General features: G+C 53.3%; 1 protein-coding gene across 2 annotated transcripts in view; it reads right to left on the bottom strand.

Moving 5' to 3' along the window:
* The window catches only part of ITPK1 (inositol-tetrakisphosphate 1-kinase), a 179,510-nt gene that overhangs the window by 8,339 nt on the left and 147,670 nt on the right, over nucleotides 1-23,501 (bottom strand). For both annotated transcript variants that reach the window (XM_054447431.2, XM_054447433.2), the window contains 4 exons: nucleotides 13,465-13,563; nucleotides 13,069-13,109; nucleotides 8,931-9,096; nucleotides 2,645-2,712 (listed from right to left, as the gene is read on the bottom strand). In XM_054447431.2, the coding sequence (XP_054303406.1) occupies nucleotides 2,645-2,712; nucleotides 8,931-9,096; nucleotides 13,069-13,109; nucleotides 13,465-13,563 (374 nt within the window). The remainder of the gene's footprint in view (nucleotides 1-2,644; nucleotides 2,713-8,930; nucleotides 9,097-13,068; nucleotides 13,110-13,464; nucleotides 13,564-23,501) is intronic.

The following is a 23,501-nucleotide window of genomic DNA, read 5'->3' on the forward strand; positions in this document are numbered from 1 at the left end:
TGACATATGCCACAATGCGGAGGAACCCTGAACGCATCATGCTGAGTGCAGGAACCCAGACACAAAGGCTCATATATTGTGTGATTCCATTTCTATGGAATATCCAGGACAGGTAACGCTACAGAGACAGCAACCAGCTCAGTGGCTGCCAGTAACATGAGGTGGGCGCCGCCCACACTCCGAGGGACCCACGCCCGGGCGCCGCCCACGCTCTGAGGGACCCACGCCCTGGTGTCACCCACGCTCTGAGGCCTACACCAGTGCATCTCCCACCCCGGCTTTGCCAGACACGCAGGGCCCCCCTGCTCACAACCTCAAGGCCTTGGTGTCTTATCTGGAAGAAATACTTTCTAGGAGGCAGGAGTGGCCTGGCTGTAAGAGACACTCTTCCCTTAGCACTTTTCTTTTTTTTTTTTCTTTTGAGACAGGGCCTTGCTCTGTTGCCCAGGCTACAGTGCAATGGCAAGATCACAACTCACTGCAGCCTCGACCTTCCAGGCTCAAATGATCCTCCCATCTCAGCCTCCCGAGTAGCTGAAACTACAGGCAAGCAACACTATGCCCGGCTAATTTTTGTATTTTGTTTTGGTGGGGATTAAAGGTCTTACCACGTTTCCTAGGCTGGTCTCAAACTCCTGGGCTCAAGCGATCTGCCCGCCTTGGCCTCCCAAAGTGTTGAGATTAAAGGCATGAGCCACCGCGCCCAGCCACTTAGCTTTTCTGAGCCTCCTGGGTCACTCTTGCAAGTGGGGGCCAGAGGCTAAGCCTAGTGGGCTCAGAGAGGCAACGCGACTCGCCTTAGCTTGGGCTGGACCCCAGGCAGTCCCGTCAGAGTCTGTGCTCTTAACTAATACTCTAGACTGAATTTTGAAAAGCAAAAGGTGTGTGGGGCCCTGCAAGTTAGGTGGGGCTAGGCCCATCCTCAGGGGCATCCCACCAGGAAGAGAGGGGGTGCTTTAAGGCCAGAGGAGGGCTTCCTGCGCCAGACTCCCAGGGAGGCCAAGGCAGGACTGGAGGAGCCCCATGTGGGTAGGGGCAGGTGGATGAGCAGCAAGCTTGTTTCCGCACCTGGGAACAGAGCTGGCTGTCAGGCCAGCCTGCGGGCGTCCAGGAGGGGCTGATGTCCCAGTGGAAAAGGTGGTGCTGACCGCATTTCCCTTTTCTATTTTTGGAAGTCGTCAGTCCTGGCAGATTCCTGACTAGCAGCCATGCACTGAGGGAAGGAGGAGGTGACTGCAGACCTCAGAGGTGAAGGGAAGGGCCCTGCAGTGTCTCTAGGCCAACCCCTTCCCGTTTTACAGATGAGGAGATTGAGGCTGAGGTCAACAAGTCATAATCCAAGACAGTGACTTCTGGATGGGTCCCTCTGCCATCATGGCTGCTGGCCCTGCCCCTGAGAGGACACTCAGTCTGCAAATTCCAACTCCCCTCCATCACATGGGCTGCCGAGGCCCCCAGAGCAAAGCCATGCAGGGAAGAAGCCCCGGGATTCTGAAGCTTAGAAGAAAGCCATCTCTTGCACAGAACATCTTATAATATTCTCAGCCAGGCACTGAGGCTCTGTTTAAATCTGTTCCCAAAGCCTGACATGTTCCCAGGGGACATGTGTCAACATCCTGAGGGATGGTGATGTTCCCTCCAGGTCCTGCCCACGCCTGTGCTCTGTCTAATCCTCGGCACACTGCTGGCTACTCAGAGGACCCTGACACAAAAGACAGACAGACAGGCCATCTGGGTTCTGGGGCAGCCCCCCAAGGGACGCGAGCACTTCCATTGGAGTGGAGGCTGGCTCGTGGGAGAGGCCAGCCCAGGACAAGGAGGAGGACACCAGCAAAGCCCCCCAAAAGAGCAGGACACACGCATCCTCAGAACAGCGGGCTCCCTGGCAGAGGGCTCTGAGTTTAGGGAAGTGGCCACTGGCTCTCTGGACTTCGGGGAAACAGCAGAGGGTAGCCTTTCCTAAATTCTTTGGGGTCAGGTGCTCAGGAATCACTGGTGAGGTCAGAAGTCCTAAATTCCTGGAAGATCCAACTTTGGAGTCAGACAGATCTGGGGTCAAACCCCAGCCTTGCACCGTGTGAACAGCCTTGTGAACGTGAAAAGGTCACTGAGCCTCTCTGATGCCATGAAACCTGACTGCGACCTGCACTGCAGGCCACAGCGACACTCACTGAACGGCCAGGATGCCTGTTACCCATAGTGCTGGGGGCAGGGGTGACACTCCTGTCAGCCTCAGGACCACTGCAGGACAAAGGACTGAGATGGTGCTGCCTCCACAGCCTTTTTAAAAATCAGGAACAAGGCAGATGAGGGAGCAGTTCTTTCAATTCCTCACGCTGGGAGAAGGGTCAGCGCACCTTCTGTGTGGGCAGCTTGCAGTGAGTGGTCTGTCCCTGCAAGCCCAGTGTGCCCTTCACCTCTCCCTGTGCTGGGCCGGGCTGCAATGGCTGCTAGCATGAAGGCTCGAAGCAAGCAGAGGAACAGGGGTCTCTGGAACCTCCCGGGACCCCTGGCACGGAGGCAAAGGTCCTTCCCACCCTACCCTGCTGGAGAGCTCGGCCAAGGACCCCATGGCCACAGCAGCCCACACCTAGGCCCAGGGGAGGGCAGTTTCAGGCCAGACCACCCCAGCGGAGGGACCTACCTCCGTCAGGACCGATGACGACTCCGGCTTTGACACGTTGTGGCTGTTGAAGAAGATGGACTCACGGTCTGAAAAAGCAACAGGAGGGAGCCGGCGTTAGAACCTCAATGCAGGGGCCACACTGCCGCCACCCGACACCAGGGGGCAGCACCACCCCAGGCACACAACACGCGGCCCCGGGCTCTGCGCAGCCTTAGGCTCCAGCGAGCTGGGCACCAGCCCTGGACACGGACGTGTGCCCCATCAGGGCCTCCGGTTCACCTTCTCCTCCCACATAAAAGTGACTGATGTAATGAGCCGACCTCTGCTACCGTCCCACAGCATCACATCTGGTTTTCCCTGAGGCCCTGTTCCCAAAGTGCCCTGTCACTATACAGGGAACTGGGGGAAAAGGGCTGGGTGGGACAGCTAAACACCTGAATATCACGGTCAGAGAGGGCCCAAGGTAAAGCAGTCTCTTGGTGTTATTTAGGCCAGTGCTCCCAGCCCACTCCCCAGCCCACGGGACTCTCTTTTGGGGAACATGCTAGAGACGTAGGGACAGGCTGGCACCGGCACGTGAGCACTTAAAATACAAAGGGTTCTGGTGGTTCTTAGCGACTTAGGGAAAAAAAATAGGAAATCAGAGAACGTAGGCTTCCACAGGATCCATCCAAGAAAGCATACAGCACAATTTCTCTTTGGCACTGGAAGCTGGCACAGAGTCTGAAACACCCTCACCCCACATGTCTGGCTCCCGCCTGCCTCCCACAACACCCGGCCCGTACAGGCCCAGTGGGGACCCGCAGAGGCAGACCAATCCAAAGAATACTGAAAGCGCAAGTAGATCCCACAGTAGAAATGTCTTTGGGGAGAAAGCCAAAGTCACTTGGGGGAAATGTCAGGTCAGTTGGTCAGAAACACGCTCGTAGGCTCTGGGGAAGCATTGGCACACGAATGCAAGAATTGCAGAACCATGAGCCTCAGGCCAAGTTCTGGAAAAGGCTGTCTGTCACCATCCCACGACTTCCCCCAAGGCTGGCACGGGACCGTCCTGGGCCGCCACTCCTAGCAGCCCCTCCTTGAGTCCTTGCAGGGTGAGGCATTGTGGCTCCCACCCCCAGGATGCAATGCACACCCCTGGCACCCAGGCACCTATGTGCGAGGACAGGAGGGCACTGGCTGAGGGCCGCTGCGTGCCAGGGGCCATGCCAATGGGGCACCTGCTCTGGCTGCCAACGACCCCATCAGCTCCAGGACTCTACAGCGCCGCAACAATCACGCATGAGGGAGTGATTCGGGTGGAAGCCAAGCAGGCAGGCGCTGAGATGTACCTGGCGTCCTTCCCGCTAGCGGAGCACAGAGGCCTCTGGCCGCCCTGGTGTGCCCGACCGTCCTCCTGCCGCTCTGACCAGAGCCAGTCCAGATGGGGGACACGAAAAATGGTCCTGGGGAGGAGCTGGGGAAAATAAACACCCCGCAGGACATGTGTCATGTGGCCCCCAGGATCTCTACTCCCAAGGCACCGACAGCCAAGAAGAGGGAGTCTGTGGGGATGGCATAAGCCCCATGGGCTTGCGGCTGGAGCAGCTCGAGCAGCTGGGAGGGGAATGCTGCCCACCTTCTCATCCTGTAGCCCAGCCTGGCTCAGCCCCCTGAGCTCAGGGCACCGTCCCACCTATTTCCCTGTAGATCCTGAATAGCACTTGCCGCGTGGCGGAGAAGGCCCAGGGAGAGGAAGGGCCAGCAAGCGCAGGTAGACACAGCAAAGATCAGGGAGGCTGGGAAGTCTGCAGGAGCTGCAAGGAGAACACGTGGGTGCTGAGTGGGTGCCAGGAAGGGCCACAGCTGGGTTCTCAGAGGGGCCGGCCAGTGTCTGCTCACCTGGACAGATCACGCAACCCAACAGCTTCTCCTGGTAGGAAGGGCTGGAGTCCAGAACATTTCAAAACGGGCTCTTTTCTCCTCCTGGCTAATTCTGTTTTTCTTTTTATTTTTTTGAGACAGAGTCTCACTCTGTCGCCCAGGCTGGAGTGCTGTGGCCCAATCTTGGTTCACTGCAACCTCCGCCTCCTATGTTCAAGCAATTATCCTGCCTCAGCCTTCTGAGTAGCTGGGATTACAGGCACCCGCCACCACGACTGGCTAATTTTTTTTGTATTTTCAGTAGAGACGGGGTTTTGCCATGTTGGTCAGGCTGGTCTTGAACTCCTGACGTCAGGTGATCTGCCCGCCTCAGCCTCCCAAAGTGCTGGGGATATAGGCATGAGCCACTGCACCTGGCCCTTCTGGCTAATTCTGACCTGAGAGCTCTGGCCAGAAGACCATTTGGCAGGGCAGTGAGAGATGGTCTGGGCTCAGTTCCTCTCTACGTGCGGTCTGAGCAGGGGTCGGAAGGAGTGGGAGCAGCCTCCCAAGGCTGCCAGTCGCCCAAGAGACGATGGAAAGCTGAGGCAAGTGAGAAGGCATCAGGGAGAGAGACCTGGTGGCCAGCTCCAAGACTGTCGGTTCCTCTAACACACCAGACCAGGGCGTTGCTCCCAGCATGTAGCCACAAGCCCTCACTCACGAGAGCACCCTGGATTTTGGGTGCCCTGTGCAGTCTATTCCTGGACTAGCCCAACAGCACGGTGCAGAACTACCACCAACGTTCTACAGGGAGGGAGAGCAATGAAAGGAAGAATGTGTGTGTTTTCTTCTCAACTTATGGATTTAAAAATTAAGTTTAAAAGAAGAATAAATGATAAGATTAGCCCCCAAACATCCCAGCAACTCAGCAGTACAGCCATGAGCTGGGCCACACTGCTTTTAGCCTTATTTGCTTCATCTCCTCTCTCTCTCTCGGGAGGCGAAGGGGATGGGGAGAATGTGTCCTAATGCTACAGATGGTGATCCAAGTCATCTTCCAGTTGCCATGAGTATCATCTCTGCAGAGGGACCACCTGAGCTGCCCTTTCCAAGTGGCTCCCCTCACCCAGTGGTATCCCAGGACACATTCTCTTCCCCTCAGAACCCCTCATCTCAAGCCACAGTTGACCCTTTTATTATTTCCCTCCTTGTGTTCAGTTTCTCCCACCAGAATACAAGCTCATGAGGGCAGGAAGCTGAGTGCCTGTCTAGTCCCTGACTGGATCTCCAGCAGCTCACGCAAGGCTGGGCACATGGTAGGTTTGATAAATGCTATATCACTGACTATTAAGAGGCTCTGGAGTGGAGCTCAGCAGACTATAGATTGTAAGCCCGGCCACCTGCACTTGTAAATAAAGTTTCATTGGAACACAGCCGTGCCACTCATTTACATATCTACAGCTGCTTTTGCACTACAACGGCAGCATTAAATAATTGGGATGGAGCTGGAAATGTTTATAATTTGGCCTTTTGCAAAAAAAAGTTTGCTGCCTCTCGCTCTACATGGTGAGAGGTACCCCTCATACATGCCTAAGAGAAACAAGGCTCAAGCTGGAGAGAATAATGGAGGGAACCTGCATAAAGCTGGGAGCCTGCGCCACATCCTCAGGATAAAGATGAGCAAGAAATAAACCCACTCTATAGAAAGGGAGAGCAAAGGAACCCGCTCATCTCTACCCTGGCACAGGGTGGAGGGAGGGAAACAATCTCTCTGTGAATGAGAACCACGGGCAGAGAACACAAAATGTTCCTGGTGAATGGCACAAGCCACAACCTGACTTCAGCTCCAGCCACAGCCTCTGCACAGATGCCACTGGCTATAAGGCACACTTGATTTGAGATGTCAACACGTAAAAAACAAAAGTGCAGCTGACAGGCAAAGGAGACTGGCAGTTGTCGAGTGAAGACTCATGTCCTTGTCTCTATCCCAGGTCCAGAAAAATCCCACTCAAGGAGCCCCCATCCCTGCGTGGCCATGGGAAGCTGGGGGACCCGTCATTGGGCAAAGGAAATTGGAAAGCTGGGGTTGGGGGCCGGAAAGAGGCCAGAGTCCCAAACCCCCTTTCCAACTGGTCCAGCTTAAAGGGCTGCTGTTGCATTACGCTTCTTATCCAGAAAGAGAACATACACGTAGAAACCAGAGGACTGACGTTTGCTCCCTGGCACAGTGCCCTAGAGATGGGGACACAGAATCAGCTTTGGGGATGGAGAGACACACTAACAGTTATTTAGTTCACATGAACAGAATAAACATTTCTCCTTTTTAGCTCTGTGTGTTTCTCTACTATTTGGGCTTAGTCTGCTTTTTTTTTTTTTTTTTAAGAGGCAAGGTCTTACTGTCACCCAGGCTGGAGTGCAGTGGCACAACCACAGCTCACTGCAACCTTAAACTCCTGGGTCCAAGTGATCCTCCTGCCTCAGCCTCCTTAGTAGCTGGGACTGCAGGTGCACACCACCATGCCCAGGTAATTTTTTAATTTTTTTTTTTTTTTTTTGTAGGGATGGAGTTTCACTATGTTGCCCAGGCTGGTCTCAAATTCCTGGCCTCAAGCAATCTTCCCACCTTGGTCTCTTCAAAGAACTGGGACTATAGGCATGAGCCACCGCGTCTAGTCTCCTGGTCTGCATTTTATGGCAAACTGGCAACCTAGAAATAGCCACACGAGAAGACGCACAGGCAAGGAGTCCTCGTCCTCACAGATACAAGACAGGAGCCCACACTCTGCTGCTAATGGTTCCCAGCGTCGAGACGGAAACTGGTCCAGCATTTTGCAACCAGGAGGAAAAAGGAGAAAACAAAAAAACAGAAAAACCCAACCACCCAACCACACTTCTGTGTGGATAAGACAGGAGATCTGACAGTAAATTTCTTTTAGAGATGGAGTGACTTGGGTAAAAACAGAAAGGAGTTGATATAAAATATAACTCCTCTTAATTTAATATCTTTTCCATAGACTTAAAGCATTATTATTTTCTTAAATCAGGGAATAAACAGCATTTTAAAAAATGTCAGCCTCTTCCAACCCATAACTTTGAGCAATATCACTTGGTGGTATATAGCCACATACAAAAATATGCTTCCAGCATTTGGCTCCCACCCAGTTTGGGACCAGGATGTCCCAAACCCTGAAAATACAGCCTTGAGTCCGGGAGCTACATGCCCAGCTAGGAAGGCCTCCTGCCCTCAGGAGGAAAATGAACACCTGCATGTTTCCAAAGTATCCACGCTCTGTATGTGTCCATGGAAACAGAAGAGGCATCTAGGGGAAGAAGGGCTGAGAGGGCGACCGCAGCACTGCAGCCCCTCCATGCCGGGCGGCACACCAGCCAGCAGGTGTGGATGGCCACAGGCAGTCCCCGGAGGAGGGACGCCTAGAGGACACATCTGTTTGCTCAGGTGGAGGTAAAACAGCCGGCGTCTGAACACTTATGATGTGGGTTCCCCTTGCTCAAAGAAATGTGCAGCTGATTTGAACAAGCCACAGCAGGGCAGTGAGTGTTCACCAAAGGGTCCTCCTGGAAAGCTGCTTATCCCAAGACACTGCCACTATTCCAAAGGTTTCCAGAACATGCCTTAGAGATGCCTTCAGAAGCCACTAGAACATCCTTTCGAGCAGCTCCACTGCCAGCAAATCTTTAACTCAGTGTCTGTTTTTAAAATGGCTGAGGCTGGAGAGGGCGGTGAGCAGCTGGCGGAAGGAAGGCCCCTCAGTGCAGTGGGGTCCACAGGCTGCTCCCTGGGAGGCTGCTTCTCAGGCCCAGCGACAACAGCACCATGCAGAGAACGCCCTATGTGACACCCGCGGGACCCCTAGACCACCGTCCACTGACTCAAAACCCGCTCACTGACATGGTAGGAGTCCTGCACCTAAGAAGATCTGTAACCCGGCAGCTGCTGCTTCTCACAGAGCCTGATTCACCCTGGCAGCTACGCAGGTAGCAGCAGGCAACTCTGTCTCAGGCTCCCCAGGGGAAAATGAGACCCAAGGTAAAGATAGCTCAGCAGGAGACAGCAGGCAGCACCTGCCCTCGCTTCCCTGGAAGACCAATCCACGCCATGCTGGCCACCCCTGTCCCAGAGTGTTCCTCCGTGAATATCATTATTGTGTGGGTCCCCAGGAAGCATCCTGGGGACAGAAGACTTCTGGATGTGTCCTGGAGTCTACGGTGGTTCAGGTGGGTGGGGCCCCCTACAATGACCCAGGGAATAGGGACATTTTACTAGTTCCCCAAGACCTCTTTATCCACCATACACAACTCTTTCCACCTTTAGAGCACCTCTCCATCTCACCAAGAACACAGGGTGGCAGGGGCAGTGCTGAAGGACAGACAGCTGCTGCCACATCCCAGCCGGGCCCCTGAGTCTCGCTCAGCCCGAGATGGTGAGAGGAGTGGTTACCTGATGTGCCTGCGGAGAAGTTCTTGAGCGAGGGCCTCTGGACCACGGTGTAGGACTCGCCAACCACGAACACCTTGTACAGGACGGCATTGTGGTTGATGAAATTCTGGACCACGCAGGGTGGCTGGATGGCGTTCAGGCCCTCCTGGTTGAACACGATAGCCATCTGGGAAAACGAGGGGTCAAAAGCTCTGTCAGAATCCACCACCCTCTCAGCCTCCAACATACAGGTGTGTCACCTGTCCAGAGCACCTCCACCAAGGCCCATCCCTGGTCCCGTGGCATGAGGACTCCCCGAGAGGAGCCTTGAGCCAGGGTGAGTGGAGTGGGACTTGTGAAGAACACCTGGGGATGCATCCCTTCTGCTGCGGGGTTGGTGATCCTCCCTCCACCGGGCCTGCCATGTGAGATCGAGCTGGCTGTGCACTGCACAACTTCTGAGAGTGTGATGCCACTCGTCGCACCGTGGTCCAGGGAAGGGGACTGCTGAGGTTGTATGCTGCTCAACCCTCTGACATCCTAAAGGATCCTCCACAAAGACCCGGGAGGAGGAGGAAGGAAGCAGATGACTCGGGCGCAGGAGTCAGGAGGCCCTGAGTCAAAGCCTGTCTGATGACAACGGCTGCCTCTTGTCAAGCAGTTGTGACAAGCCGGGCCCTGTTCTGAGCGCGTACACCAGTTACCTAGTGTCTCCCTCACAATGCACATCTGAGGTGAGCATACAACCTTTCACAGATGAGGACGATGAGGCGCTGAGAGGTTCAGTGACTGCCGGACAGTGAGCGAGTCCGGGATGGAACTGGGTCTGCACAGCACCCAGCCGCACCCCTACACATGGAGCCACGTGACACTCCGCAAACAACAGGGCTTTGTGCTCCTGGTCCCCGACTCCTCTGGGGAAAAAGGTCCCTGACAGGAGGATCTGGTAGGGGCTGGGGTAGGGAGTGCAGGGGGGCAGCTGCCAAAACCCTCTCAGCCCTGGCCAGCACGGGCTCTGCGCAGGGTCTGCTCTAAGGACAGAGGGGTGGGCCCTAGGCCTAGTCGATCCAGCTGCTGGTGCCAGGGTCACGGCTAATCCCTCAGCCCGCAGGGCCCCAGGAAGGAGCCACCAGACGGCTGGGGCTGCTGAGCAGGGATAATGGGCCCTGGACAGCTGGCTGCCTCCCCAGCTGCCACCCCCTGTGTCAGCTGTCACGGAGCGCCGGCCCTACGTGCCTGGAGCTCAGCTGGGCAGGACAGACATGGAAATCCAGGCCACATGGGAAAAACAAAAAGTGTGTGTCTGTGCTGGGAGCGTTGGGGGCAGCGAACATCTCCTCAGCCTTTTGACAAGAATAAAGGACGGGAAAAACACGAGCAGCTCTGGAGTCAGGCAGGGGCTGGAGTGCCTGCTCAGCACTTGCTGTGTGAGCCCAGGCTGGGCCCCCACCCTGCTTAAGCGCCACTGTCTTCCTCTGCAAAATCATGGGTGGCTTCAGGGATGCTTTGAGCTTTTGGCTAAGTTATAGCTTAAAAAAAAAAAAAAAAAGACAGATTCCACTGTGGAGCAAATGAGTACCCTCACACTGGCTCAAAAACAAAACAAAAACCCAAATAAAATAGTTCTGTGAACATAAAATGAAGACAGAGTGGTTTAGCAGAAACGGTCCTGGTCTTGGTTGAGTCTGGGGCTGGGAGATTCAGAGGCAGGGAGTGTGCGGGCTGGGATGCAGACGAGGACTCCCGATCAGAAGCACCTGCTGCCCTATCTAAAGCCAGCCATGCACAGTGCTATTTTCTGCCCCTGCTGTACTTGGCTTCCCTGGGTACCCCTGGAATCTGTGAGAAGCTTGTCCCCCAACCTCTGCCTATCTGGTGGACAGTGTCCACCCCAGAGGGCACGTCCCTGTAATGCTAACACGCCCCGTCTGCACACAAGAGTCCGCTGGGGTCTCTGAGTACATGGGATGTGGTGGCACACCTTGCCGGCAGTGGACCCAGACAGCCTGCTGGGGAGTAGAGGGAGGGGCACCCGTACGAACATCCTGGAGCCAGACGGCTAGAATGAGGGGTGACTTATAGCTTCCCCTGAGCGTGCTGACCCCATACTTGAGGGCTGAGAGTCCCGAGGCCCATCGGGGCATCCTGAGAGGGGTACACCTGGATCCAGAACCCCCACCCCCTTCAGCAAGTACCCCGCAGGCTCCAGGGCAGCCGGTTCCGACAGCTCATCCAACAGTCCACCCAGGCAACCCTGGCAGTGACCCCTCATCCTTCACAGAAGCTGCTAATGTCTCCAGTCACAAATGTGATACTCTGGGTGGCTGGGTAATTTGCCAAAGTCGCACAAATGGCAACACACAGCACCAGAATCGGTCCCAGGTCTGTGGGATTCCACAGCCCCGGCCCTCAGGCCTCGAGTGACTCGCAGAAGTGGCTCCCTCCTCCTGGGCTGCCCGGTTCTGAGTTAGGCCAATCTAATCACACTAATGACTGCGCTCGTGCTTCCGTCTGGGAACACCCAAGCAACTCACACACAGAGGAACTGGGTGGTTAAAGGGGCTGGTGGAAGGCGGGCAGGCAGGTACTGGGGCTGAGGGGGGCCTGGGGACCAATGCTACTGCTCTCAAGCCTTCCTGCTCCCTCCCCGGCCTGGCACATCCTGGAGGGTGCTGCCAGCACCAGGCACAGAGCCCAGGTAGGCTGCGGCAGGAGGGCCAGCACCCACAGGAAGACTACATGAGGGCTCCCGATTTCAGACAACTGACAACGGGATGGCGGGCTGTCCCCACACTCCTTCCCATCACAGCATGCGCTGCGCTACACCAACACTGTGTGCTGACACTTCCCCAGAAGTGCCGGCCAGGGATAAAGAGCAGTACATAACCCAGGAAAGGCCCATGCTGCTGAATCTTCCCCTTTTAGTCGTGAGCTCTGGGGAGCATTTCTGTTGGTGGGGCTTTCCAAGGATAGGCCTTCCCCAGAGAGCCCACTCCGGTCAGATGCCTGTTGCCCAGCACACCCCCACATGTGCCCAGTGAGGAGACCCCAGGCAGGGCTGTGTCCAGGGCAAAGACAAGGCCCCAGGTGTGGCTCCTGAGGGTGGTGTGGGCCCTGGCCCCAGCGAAGCCCCCGGAGTCCTCACAGGTTCCTTGGTTCTCTCTAGGGACAGGACTCACATCCTATGCATCTGTCCCCTGGTCCCCGTGGTCCTCAAGGTGGCCGGGAACATCATAGAGTGAATAAAAGAACAAATGGGCAAGTGGGTGATTTGTGATTCAAAGCATTCCACGGGGTTGATTCTAAGTGGCCCCCTTTTTCTCCCTGGCCCGTCTCAATTCAGCAGCATGGCAGACCCCTGTGGCAGTGACAGAGCCTTGTCAGAGCTAACAGCCCTCATGTGGGCCCAGCCCGGTGCCTGCCACAAAACAGGCCCTCGAGGAGATGACACTGAGGGCCCAAAGGACAGACAGCCCTGCAGGGCGGGCCGGACTGGGGCATGACTCGCACAAGCTCCCCTGTGGACTGAACGTGCGCCCCAGAATTCCTACGCTGAAGCCTGCGCCCCACTGTGGTGGTTTCTGGAGGTGGGGCCTTTGGGAGGTCTTGAGGGTGAGGCCCTCAAGATGGGATTAGTGCCCTTATCAGAAGAAATCAGAGAGCTTGCTCTTGCTTTCTGCCCCTCCCCATTCACACACACAAGAGGCCGTGTGAGGACACAGCGAGAAGGTGGCCATTTGCAAGGTAGGAAGAGAGCCCTCACCAGAAACTGACCCTGCTGGCACTCTGCCCTGGGACTTTCAGCCCCCAGGGCTGTGAGAAAATCAATGTGGTGAAGCCACCCAGTGCCTGGGGTTTGTTATGGCTGCCAGAGCTGAGACAGGCTCCACGGAGGACGGGTGGGTCCCCAGCACATCCTCCTGCCTTAGGGACAGGACAGGCATTGGGGTGAGGATGCAGACAGTGTATGAAGCCACAGCACTCCTACTCGATTCCTCTGGAGTCCAGGGAAGGGAAGGAGGCTATCTACCAAGGAGCCAGGACTAACAGCAGGGCAGGAGCAGTGGCAGTGAGGAATCCGGCAGGGTAGCAGTGAGACACGACGAGCTGAAAGGATGGGGGTCAGGGACAACAGACAGTCAGACCTTCTTCCACTCACCTCGTGAGAGTTGGTGCCATGAGCCACTCTGGTTTTGCAAACTATGGGTTGGGGAGAGAAAAGCAGAGAGAAATTAGTGAGGCCATTCACCCACAAGGCAGGGGTACTTGGCACCTCTAGAAAGGAACTCTAGCTGAGACAGACTCTGGACACCTGGTGTCTGCACTGAGGGTGATGTGTGGGTAGACACCCCCAGGCAAGGCAGGAGAGCATGTTGCCCTGTGCCCCATATCAGGACCCATTTCTATGGTGTGGGTGGAGGTGGGACCCAGGGCCAGGTGCTCGTCCATCCTCAGGTGAGCTTAAATCCAGAGGGGACTATAAACCCAGCCCCTCCCCCATGCTGGTCTGCGGTCTACAGCAGCTGCCCTCAGGTGGAGCTGGGATGGTACGCACTGAATGGGAAAGCCAAGCCGTTCTTCTCCAGCAGCTGCATGGCGTCATCCCCGCACAGGCTCGTGAGCTCCATGAAGGGTGGCGAGCAGATCCTGTCGTCTAGGGCAGAAGGGAGGCCTGGTCAGCACAGCTCCTGGGCAGCCGCCCCAGGCACACATCCTGCGACAGCCCGCCCCCACTCCAGGGGCCTTCAGTGCCCCCACGCTCCTGGATCTGACCGTCCCCAAACTCTGCAGTCCCATGTGCTCGTGTGTGTGAACAATAACCACAGCCCTGCCGTTACGTTGTCTAATAACATTTCTGTAATTACAAAACTCGTGTATGATCACTGTGTACAATTGGAAGAGTACAGAAAAGTAAAAAATGTACATATTCACAGACATTACAGCCACTACCCCACCACTGCGGCCTTTTAAGCCACGCGTACATTTACACACAGAGAGCTGTACAAACAGGATACTGTTTTGTAACCTGAATCCTAACTTAATAAGCCATGACCATTTTTTCTGGTTCAATAAAGACTTTCCCACCGTGTGATACACTGGCTTAATAATAATCGCAGTGACAATACAGCTCTTAGCATGTGTCTAGCGCTGTACCGAGGGCTTTGCCGGCATCACCTCTACAGTTATGCAAAATAATCCCATGAGGAGGAAACTGGGGTCAGAGAGATTAAAGAACTAGCTGGTGGTGACACAACTGTTACCACATGGACACTGCCTGACCCCTCACCTGCCGACTACTTAACATAATTGAGGGCACTGCGTGGAGCTCCAGAGGTGGCCTCCCTAGCACGCTCACTGCATCTCTGTTGCATGCTCCAGCCCAGGCCGTGCCTGGTCCCCCTGCCAATGCCTCCTCGCCCTTCACAGCTTGGCATTCCTGGGCCCCTCTCCAGGCCCACCCAGTGGATTCTAAGGGTGAGCCCAACTTTCTAAAACCCTCAAAAGCTGACCTGTTCTGTTCATCCTGACTCGTGCCCGGCACCGAGCAGGGGTAAACTGATTTTTTGTGGGATAACAAAATGTATTTGGAATCTCTCTGCTGATGATGAAATTACTGGTTTGTCATTATTGTTTCTTGTCATTGTCCCCCTTCCCTGATAAGACCACAGAGGTGGGACCACCCTGTATTTCAGGAAAGGCTGAGAGTGAGCAGGGCGGGGGCAGTCTGCCGCCCACAGGCTTGGAAACCAAACCAAAAGTAAACAGAGCAAAGCGGACTGTCTCGAGCTGCTAGCTACTTGGCTGGCTAGGAAGTCAGGACATTAAATCAAGGTAGATCCAGCCTCATTTATCTCATAAAAACAAATGCCAAGAATTACACAGGGCATATAAAAGTGCTTTTATCTCCCTCCTCATCCTCATTCCCCTGTTCCCCCACTCCTACCCTCACAGTCTAAACTCCAAACAGAAAGATTTGGGGGGTTGCAGTTTCTCTGGGGCACTGGGAGGGTGGTCTGGAGCCAGTGTTTCCTGAGCCCCCAGCAGACAGTGTTGCAGGCCCTCTGCACAGAGAGGCCTGTTCAATCCCCAGTGGTCCCTGACAGTGTCCAGAAACAGTCCCCAAGGTCATACAGTGGTCAACGGCAGAGCCAGGACAAGGAGCCAGGCTTACCTGGCAGCACAGGAGAGGGGAAGTCAGGAAGGTCAGGGTGGGGAGGGAGGGGAACTGGTGCTCAGCTGAAAGCCATTTTCCAAACAAGGCCCCAGGCAGGGTGGACACGCTGTGAGGGCTGGCAGGCCCTCCACGGCTGTCAAGGGAGGAAGCAGTCTGTGCAAAAGCCTCCTCGCTGCAAACACACAGCCCCTGCAACCCAGCCCCAAAGGATATGGTGCTCAGGCCTGAATAAACTGGAGGGTGCGGCCGTAGGCAGGCTTCAGACGGGCACTCACCAGCCTGGGCAACACCCTTGGCCCCTCCTCCCACAGGAAGATTTGGAGGCTGCTGGGGTCAAACAGGCCACCTCCTGTAAGGGCTTCCAGACTCCCTGTGGCCCCCGGAGTTTTTAGAGCAGGTGAATCAGCTTGGCTTTCAGATTTCAATGCCCTCCTCAACTGTCCCTCCCTGCCCTGGGCCATCCAAGCTTTTACATAATGTCCCTAGTGGCCAGTAGCCAATGTCTCAAAACACGGCGTGTGTTCCACGTAGTTAAACAGTAACTCATTTACCCTCATAAGAACCCCACAAGGAAGCACTCCTGTCCCCTGAGAATTTCATAGATGAGGAAACTAGGGCATAGAGGTGGCATTTCCCTGCACAGAGTTCCACGGTAAGCCAGTGGTACAGCCAGGAGGTCATACCCAGACCATCTGACTCCCAGGCCCCTGCTGTTGACTACAGCCTCCCTTGCAGAAAAAGTGCCCATGGAGCTCCCTGGCCCAAGGGGTTCCTGACAGCGTGCTACTCTGCTCTGTGGCAAACCTCATAACAATAGCAGTGTCAACACACAGAATCAACCAAGGCAATACACCATATTAATAAAGGACAAAAACCACACGATCATCTCAATGGAGGCAGAAAAAGCATTTGAAAAAATCTAACACCCTTTCATGGCAAGAACACTCCACAAACTAGGAAAATAAGGGAGCTTCTTCAACCTTCTAGAAAAACCCAGACTCCCCAGTGAAAGACTAGACACCTCCCCCGCAAGACCAGGAACAAGATAAGGAGGTCTGCTCTTGTCACTTCTATTTAACACTGTACTGGAGTTTCCAGCCGCGGCCATTAGGCAAGAAAAATGAAACAGCATACAGAGTGGAAGGGAAGAAGTGAAACCATCTCTACTTGCAGATAATAGGATCTTGTACATAGAAAATCCCAAGGAATGCACATATTTAAAAAACCTCCAAAACTATTAGAGCTAATAAATGAGTTTAGCAAGGTTGCAGGATACAAGATCAATATATGAAAAGCAACTGTACTTTTTTAATTTTTAAAAATTATATTTATGGGTCTGGCATGGTGGCTCACGCCTGTAATCCCAGCACTTTGGGAGGCCAAGGCGGGTGGATCACCTGAGGTCGGGAGTTCAAGACCAGCCTGATTCAACATGGAGAAAACCCGTCTCTACTAAAAATACAAAATTAGCCAGGCATGGTGGTGCACGCCTGTAATCCCAGCTACCCGGGAGGCCGAGGCAGGAGAATCGCTTGAACGTGGGAGGTGGAGGTTGATGTGAACCGAGATCGCGCCACTGCACTCCAGCCTGGGCAACAAGAGTGAAACTCCATCTCAAAAAAAGCGAAAATTATACATATGTATTTTAGACAGGGTCTCACTCAGTTGCCTAAGCTAGAGTGCAGTGGCACGATCACAGCTCACTGTAGCCTCAAACTCCCAGGCTCAAGGGATCTTCCCTGCTCATCCTTCTGAGTAACTGCACTACCATACCCAACTAACTGGTAGAGATGGGGTCTCACTATGTTGCCCAGACTTGTCTCAAACTCCTTGGCTCAAGTGATCTCCTGCCTCAGCCTCCCAAAGTGCTAGGATTACAGGTGTGAGCTACCATGCCTGGCCTCAACTGTATTTCTATACCCCAGCAATGAACAATCCAAACATGAAATTAAGAAAACAATTCCATTTATAAAAGCATCAAAAAGAAATAAATTTAAAAAATAAGTGTAAGACTTAAACACTGAAAACTGCAAAATACCATTGAAAGAAATTAAAGAAGACTTCAATAAATGGAAAGACACACAAAGCTCATTAATAGGAGATTTAATATTGTTAAGTGGGCAATACTCCCAAATTGATCTATAGACTCAATATGATAGCCATCAAAACTACAGCTTTTTCTTTGCAGGAAATGACAAGCTGATCCTAAAATTCCTATGAAAATGCAAGAGACTCAGGACCACTAAAATATCTGGAAAAAGAAAAACAAAGTTGGAGGACTCACACTTCCTCATTATGAAACTTACTACAAAGCTACAGTAATTGAGGCAATGTGGTACCAGCCTAAGGACAGACATAAAGATCAATGGAATAGAACAGAGAATCTGGAAATAAACTTGTGCATCTATGCTCAACTGATTTTCTACAAGGGTGCCAAGACAATTCAAGGGGCGGAAAGAATATTCGTTTCAACAAATGGTGCTCGGACAACTGGATATTCACATGCAAAAGAATGAAGATGGAACCCTACTTCACATCGTATACAAAATTAATTCAAAACTGATCATGATCTCATTATAACAGCTAAAACTACAAAACTTTAAAAGAAAACATAGATGTGAACCTTCATGACCGTGCATTAGGCAATGGCTTCTTAGATAGGACACTAAAAGCAAAAGCAACCCAAGGAAAAATAGAATTGGGTGTCATCAAAATTTAAAATGTTTTGCTTCAAAGAGCACTACAAAGAAAACGTAAAGACAACCCACAGAGTGGGGGGAAATATTTGCAAATCATGAGAAGGGTCTAGTATCCGAAATATATAAAACACTATCAACAACTGAACAATTAAAAAGATATCTCTATTTAAAAATGGGCAAAGGATTTGAATAGAAAGTTCTCAAAATAAGACATATAAATGTCCAATAAGCACATTATTAGCCATCGGGGAAATGCAAATCAAAACCACAATGAGACACCACTTTACACCTACCAGGATGACTATAATAAAAAAGACCAACAATAACAAGTGTTGCTGAGGGTATGGAAAAAATTCCAACCCTCATACATTGCTGGTGGGAATAGAGACATGGTACAGCTGCTTGGGGAACAGTCTGGCAGTTTTTCAAACAATTAAACAGAGTGACCATATGATCCAGCAATTCCACTTTTTATACCCAAGAGAATAGAAACATATGTCCGCATAAAATCCTAAAAATGGTTCACAGCAGCATTACTCATCATAGTCCAAATGGGGCAACAATCCAGAAGCCCATCAACTGCAGAAGGAATAAACAAAACGTGGTCCACCCATACAATGGAATATTATTCAGCCATGAAAAGGAACAATGTATTGAGACATGCTACAACATGGAAGAACCATGAAAACACTGGGCTAAGTGGAAGAAGCCAGACACAGAAGACCACATACCGTAAGATTCCATTTATCTGAAATGTCCAGAACAGGCACATCCATGGAAACAAAAAAAGAGATTAATGGTTGACAGGAGCTGGGGAAGGAAGGAACTGGGAGTGACTGCAAATGGGTACATTCCTTTGGGGCTGATGAAAATGTTCTAGAATTAGTAGTGATGACTGCACAATTTTGCGAATATAATCAAAACTACAGAACTAGATGTACACTTAAAAAAGGTAAATTTGGCTGGGCACGGTGGCTCACACCTATAATACCAGCACTTCGGGAGGCCGAGGTGGGCCGATCACCTGAAGTCAGGAGTTTGAGACCAGCCTGGCCAACATGGTGAAACGCTGTCTCTACTAAAAATACAAGAATTAGCTGGGTGTGGTGGCACATGTCTGTAATCCCAGCGACTTGGGGAGGCTGAGGAAGGAGAATCCTTTGAACTCGGGAGGCGGAGGTTGCAGTGAGCCAAGATCGCGTCACTGCACTACAGCCTGGTAACAGAGCGAGACTCCGTCTCAAAAAAAAAAAAAAAAAAAAAGAAAGGTAAATGTATGATACATAAATTATATCAATACATTAAGGGGAAAAAAAACCTAGTAGCAGTAGCTGTCATCCAGAGTGCTTGCCCTCTGCAGGACACTGGGCTAAGTAAATGCTTCACAACCACGGTCTCCTCCAGTCCTCCCTACACACACATTGAGTCTTGTTCCCCATCCCCACTGGGGCCAAGGTGAAGTCAGAGAAGGAACAAGGGGAGCCCATCTTCCTCCAGAGATGTCTGGAGTCCAGATGAAATGCAAGAACAAGACATTTCCAAAGAATGGGCCACATCCAGCATCAGGCCAGACACCCCCATCCTTCTGAAATTCCAGGCTCTGTTAAGACAGCAGCCTAGGTGGAAGCAGGAATTGGGTGGCCAGGAAAGCAGGGAGGTCTGCATGGTCATTCTTGTTCATTCGTCCCAGGCTGGAGCTTGCTGACCACACTCTGAGCGGCAGACACGCCGGCTGCCTGGACCACTCCTGCTCTGGCGTGGGGTGGGGACTCAACTGAGACTCGCCCAGCCACACTGCTAGGATGAGCTCGTATTTCAAGCTCCGGCACCAGCCTTCACTGAAGGCAGTCTTGAGCCCACAGAGCACATGCTGGGAAGGACCCCATCTCTCAGTGGCCACAGACTGTTTTGCATCCCGAGCTGCCCCCGCTCACGTTGCTGGGCATGACAGGCTGCAATGTCTGCACCGCTTGAGTCAGTTTCTGGTAGCCAAAAGCAACCCAACACACCCATGAAGTGAGAGTAAATAAGAAATGTAGAGTACTACCGTTCCAATAACCATTCACCAACAGAAAAACATGTTGAGCCTCTACTAGATTCCAGGAGCTAACAATATACTAATAAATAAAACAGAGGCATCCCTGTCCTCGAGGAGCTTACATTCTAGTGGAAGGGACCCAGACAATAATCCAGAGAGATAAGTGAAATGTATAGCTGGCCGGAGCTGGCAGGGAAACATTAACCACAAAATGGGGGTACTGGAAGAGGTGGGGTATGTGATTTGAACGACATGGTGAGGGGCACCTTCCAAAGACCGGGGGGGTGGGGAGGCGAGGGGGGCTGCACATCTTGGGGAGGCGCCAACCAGGCACAGGGAACAGCCAGTGCAAAGGCCCAACCTGCTGCTCTTAGGGTGTATGAACTGGACCCAACCTGAGAACGCTCCGGCTGAGCAGGAGGCTGGGAAGGAAACAGGCCTGGCTGTCTTCACTGGCAGGTGGCGCCCAGGTGCACCCCCACCATCTCAGTACCAGCAGACAAGCCCCTTCTGCCTGCCTGAGGGACAGCAACAGCAGGGGTTCCTCCCTCTCGATCACGAGAAGCTCACAGTGGCGGCGCCAGCAGCTCTTCTCCCAGAATAGAGACAGAATGAAGACTCGGGAAGTCAGAGCGGGGAGCCCAGGAGGCTATTTCTGGTTCCCTGAAAAAGGCGACTGTTGCTTATTTCTCTACCATCCTTATTTTTGGATGGGAGGTGGAATGAGGCTTTCTTTGGTTGGATGGTGGGTTGTGTTCTTTTGAGAGCGAATATCAGCCCCTGGGAAACAGAAATGCTCCCGTCTTCCCTCTCTGCCTCTCCAAATCAGACACCATGAAGCGGGAGGGCACGTGGAGATGGGCAAGTCCCAGCCACAGGCTTCCACAAGTCCAGAAAGGGGAGGGAAATAGTTCAAGGCCACACAAGTTACCAGCAGAGCCAGGAAAAGGCTGGCCTCCCGTGTCACACCTTATTACCCATCCATTCCACCAGGTGACCTTTCCCTCATCCGACTGGTAGCAGTTACAGAACTTACAAGAAAACAAAAGTTCAGTGACAAACAGGTGGACCCAAGAGGACAACAGGGGTGGAGGGAGGAGGAAATGAGCACATGAAGGGGCAGCTTTGAAGCCAGCCGGACAGACACCGGACCTGGGGCAAACTTCCACTAACTGAAACCTTGGGCACACGACTTAACTCTGCTGAGCCTTGCTTTCCTCTCTATAAAATGGAAGTGTTGCTTCCCTAGAGAGCTGCTGGGGAGGCCTGGCACATGACAGGCACCCAGAGGGGGATGCCCTCAGGGGAGCAGGCAGGTGTCAAACAGCGGCTACTGGTCCACATCCCAGGGTGCCCCTGCATGTGGGAGACCCCAGCTATGTGTGCCTCTGACACCGGCTCTTAGAGCTGGGCTCAGTCCTGCTTCCTGGGCCACTCCCGGTTCCTAGAGGCCCATATTGTATGGCAGGAAACTGGGGGAAGAGGGGCCCCATTGTGTTGCTGATAGAGCAGGGCACTGGGGACAGGGTCAGCAGGATCTAAGTTCTCGCAGCATCTTTTTTTTTTTTTTTTTTTTTTTTGAGATGGCGTCTCGCTCTGTCGTCCAGGCTGGAGAGCAATGGTGTGATCTCCGCTCACTGCAAGCTCTACCTCCTGGGTTCACGACATTCTCCTGCCTCAGCCTCCCGAGTAGCTGGGACTACAGGCACCTGCCACCATGTCTGGCTAATTTTTTCATATTTTTTTAGTAGAGATGGGGTTTCACCGTGTTAGCCAGGATGGTCTCGATCCCCTGACCTTATGATCCGCCTGCCTCGGCCTCCCAAAGTGCTGGGATTACAGACATGAGCCACCGGGCCAGCCTTACAGCATCTTTTGAAAGTGGGGGTTGGAGTGAAACCCACCCCCGGACTTCTCAGGCCCTGGAGCCCCTGCACGGGTAGCTATCTCAGCCCCACACGCCCTTTCTTTCCCCTCCCGGCACCAACCCATAGCCTGGGAGACTCCTGCTTATCCTCCAACACGGGTCAGCACCCTCTTCCTGCTCATCTGGGAGCAGCCCCCTTGCTGTGCCGCCCAAGGGCCCCACGCTGCTCATCTTGGCCAACTAATGATGCATCCACCTCCCCCACCCAACTGGGCACCCTGCAGGATCCACAGAGGACCTGGGCTGCTGGGTTTGAATCCTGGCTCCATCTCATATCAGCCGTATGACCCTGGCCAAGAAACTTTGCCTTGTTGTGTCTCAGTTACCTCACTGTGCCTCAGTTTCCTCACTGTAAAATGAGGACTAGAACAGCATCTGGTTCAGAGGGCTGTTACCCCTCCCCCCACTCATCGTGGTCCCACTGCCCTCACTCAGATGTGGCCAGCATCCAGCAGATGCTGAGGATGGGCCTCATGTTTAAACCCTGGCACTAGCAGGTGTGCATGAAAAACTCGCTGTACTATTGTTGTCATCACCTGGACCGTCATACGCAAGGTCTGCTGGGGAGGGTCCAGGAAGTAGGTCAAATGTCAGTAACACAGGAACAGGGGCACCCAGCACTGATGCCACAATGCCCAGGGCCAGGGAAACCAGGGACACTGCAGGGAGGAAGCTGTCATGGCAGGGAAAGCCCAGGAAGCAAAAGGAGGGCCAGCCCAGTTGCTATGGCTGGGACCGCCAATGCTCTGATCTGATATCTGTAAACTAGGCCAGTGATGCTGCCCACCTCCCGGGGTGGTTGCAGGGACGCAGTGAGGCCACGCCCATGAGAGGCATTCAGAATGACTGAGAATCATATTGTCCAGCCCTGTTTCCATGGATGCCCACCCTCCTCAGGGTGCCTGGTACCCACCAGCACAGCGCCCCCAGCCTGCTCTGGCCTGCCCTCCTGAGACACTGATGGAACAAGGGCTGTGGCCCAGCACCGCCACCTCCTCCCAGCTACTGGAATCGATGTTTCTGAAGTCTGTTAATCCAGGAAGTCCCTTGTTGGTCCCCTCACTCCATAATCATCATCTCCGCACACACGCTCCTCTGCCCACAAACCACCGTCCTACAGCTCTCACCTGTACTGAGACAGCTCCCAGCAAGGTGTCCATGCCCGCGAGTGAAGCCCACAGCCTTTCCAGGCCTCCGCAGCCTGACTCTGTACCTTCCTGTGATGGGCTGAGCGCTGTTTCCAAGTTCATATTGAAGCCCCAATCCCCATGCCTGAGAACGGGACTGTACTGGGAGATAGGGTCTTTAAAGAGGTAAAATGAAGTCAGTAGAGTGGGTCCTAATCCAATAGGACTGATGTCCTTATAAGGAGATTAGGACACAGACACACACAGAGGAAGACCATGTGCAGACGTGGGGAGATGATGGCCATCCGCAGGCCAAAGAGGGAGGCCTCAGAAGAAGCTAACTCTGCCAACACTCAGATCTGAAACTTCTGCCTCCAGAACTGGGAGGCAGTACATTGCTGTTGTTTAAATGCAGCACTGTCATGCAGCCCAAGCAAATGAATATACTTCCTAACTCTTTTGTTTGTTTGTTTATTTGTTTTTCTGAGACAGAGTCTCACTCTGTCACCCAGGCTAGAGTGCAGAGGCATCGTGATCTCAGCTCACTGCAACCTCTCCCTCCTGGTTCAAGCAATTCTCCTGCCTCAGCCTCCCAAGTAGCTGGGATTACAGGAACACACCACCAT

The sequence above is a fragment of the Pongo pygmaeus genome, chromosome 15 (assembly GCF_028885625.2).
Source record: "Pongo pygmaeus isolate AG05252 chromosome 15, NHGRI_mPonPyg2-v2.0_pri, whole genome shotgun sequence".
Lineage (NCBI taxonomy): Eukaryota > Metazoa > Chordata > Mammalia > Primates > Hominidae > Pongo > Pongo pygmaeus.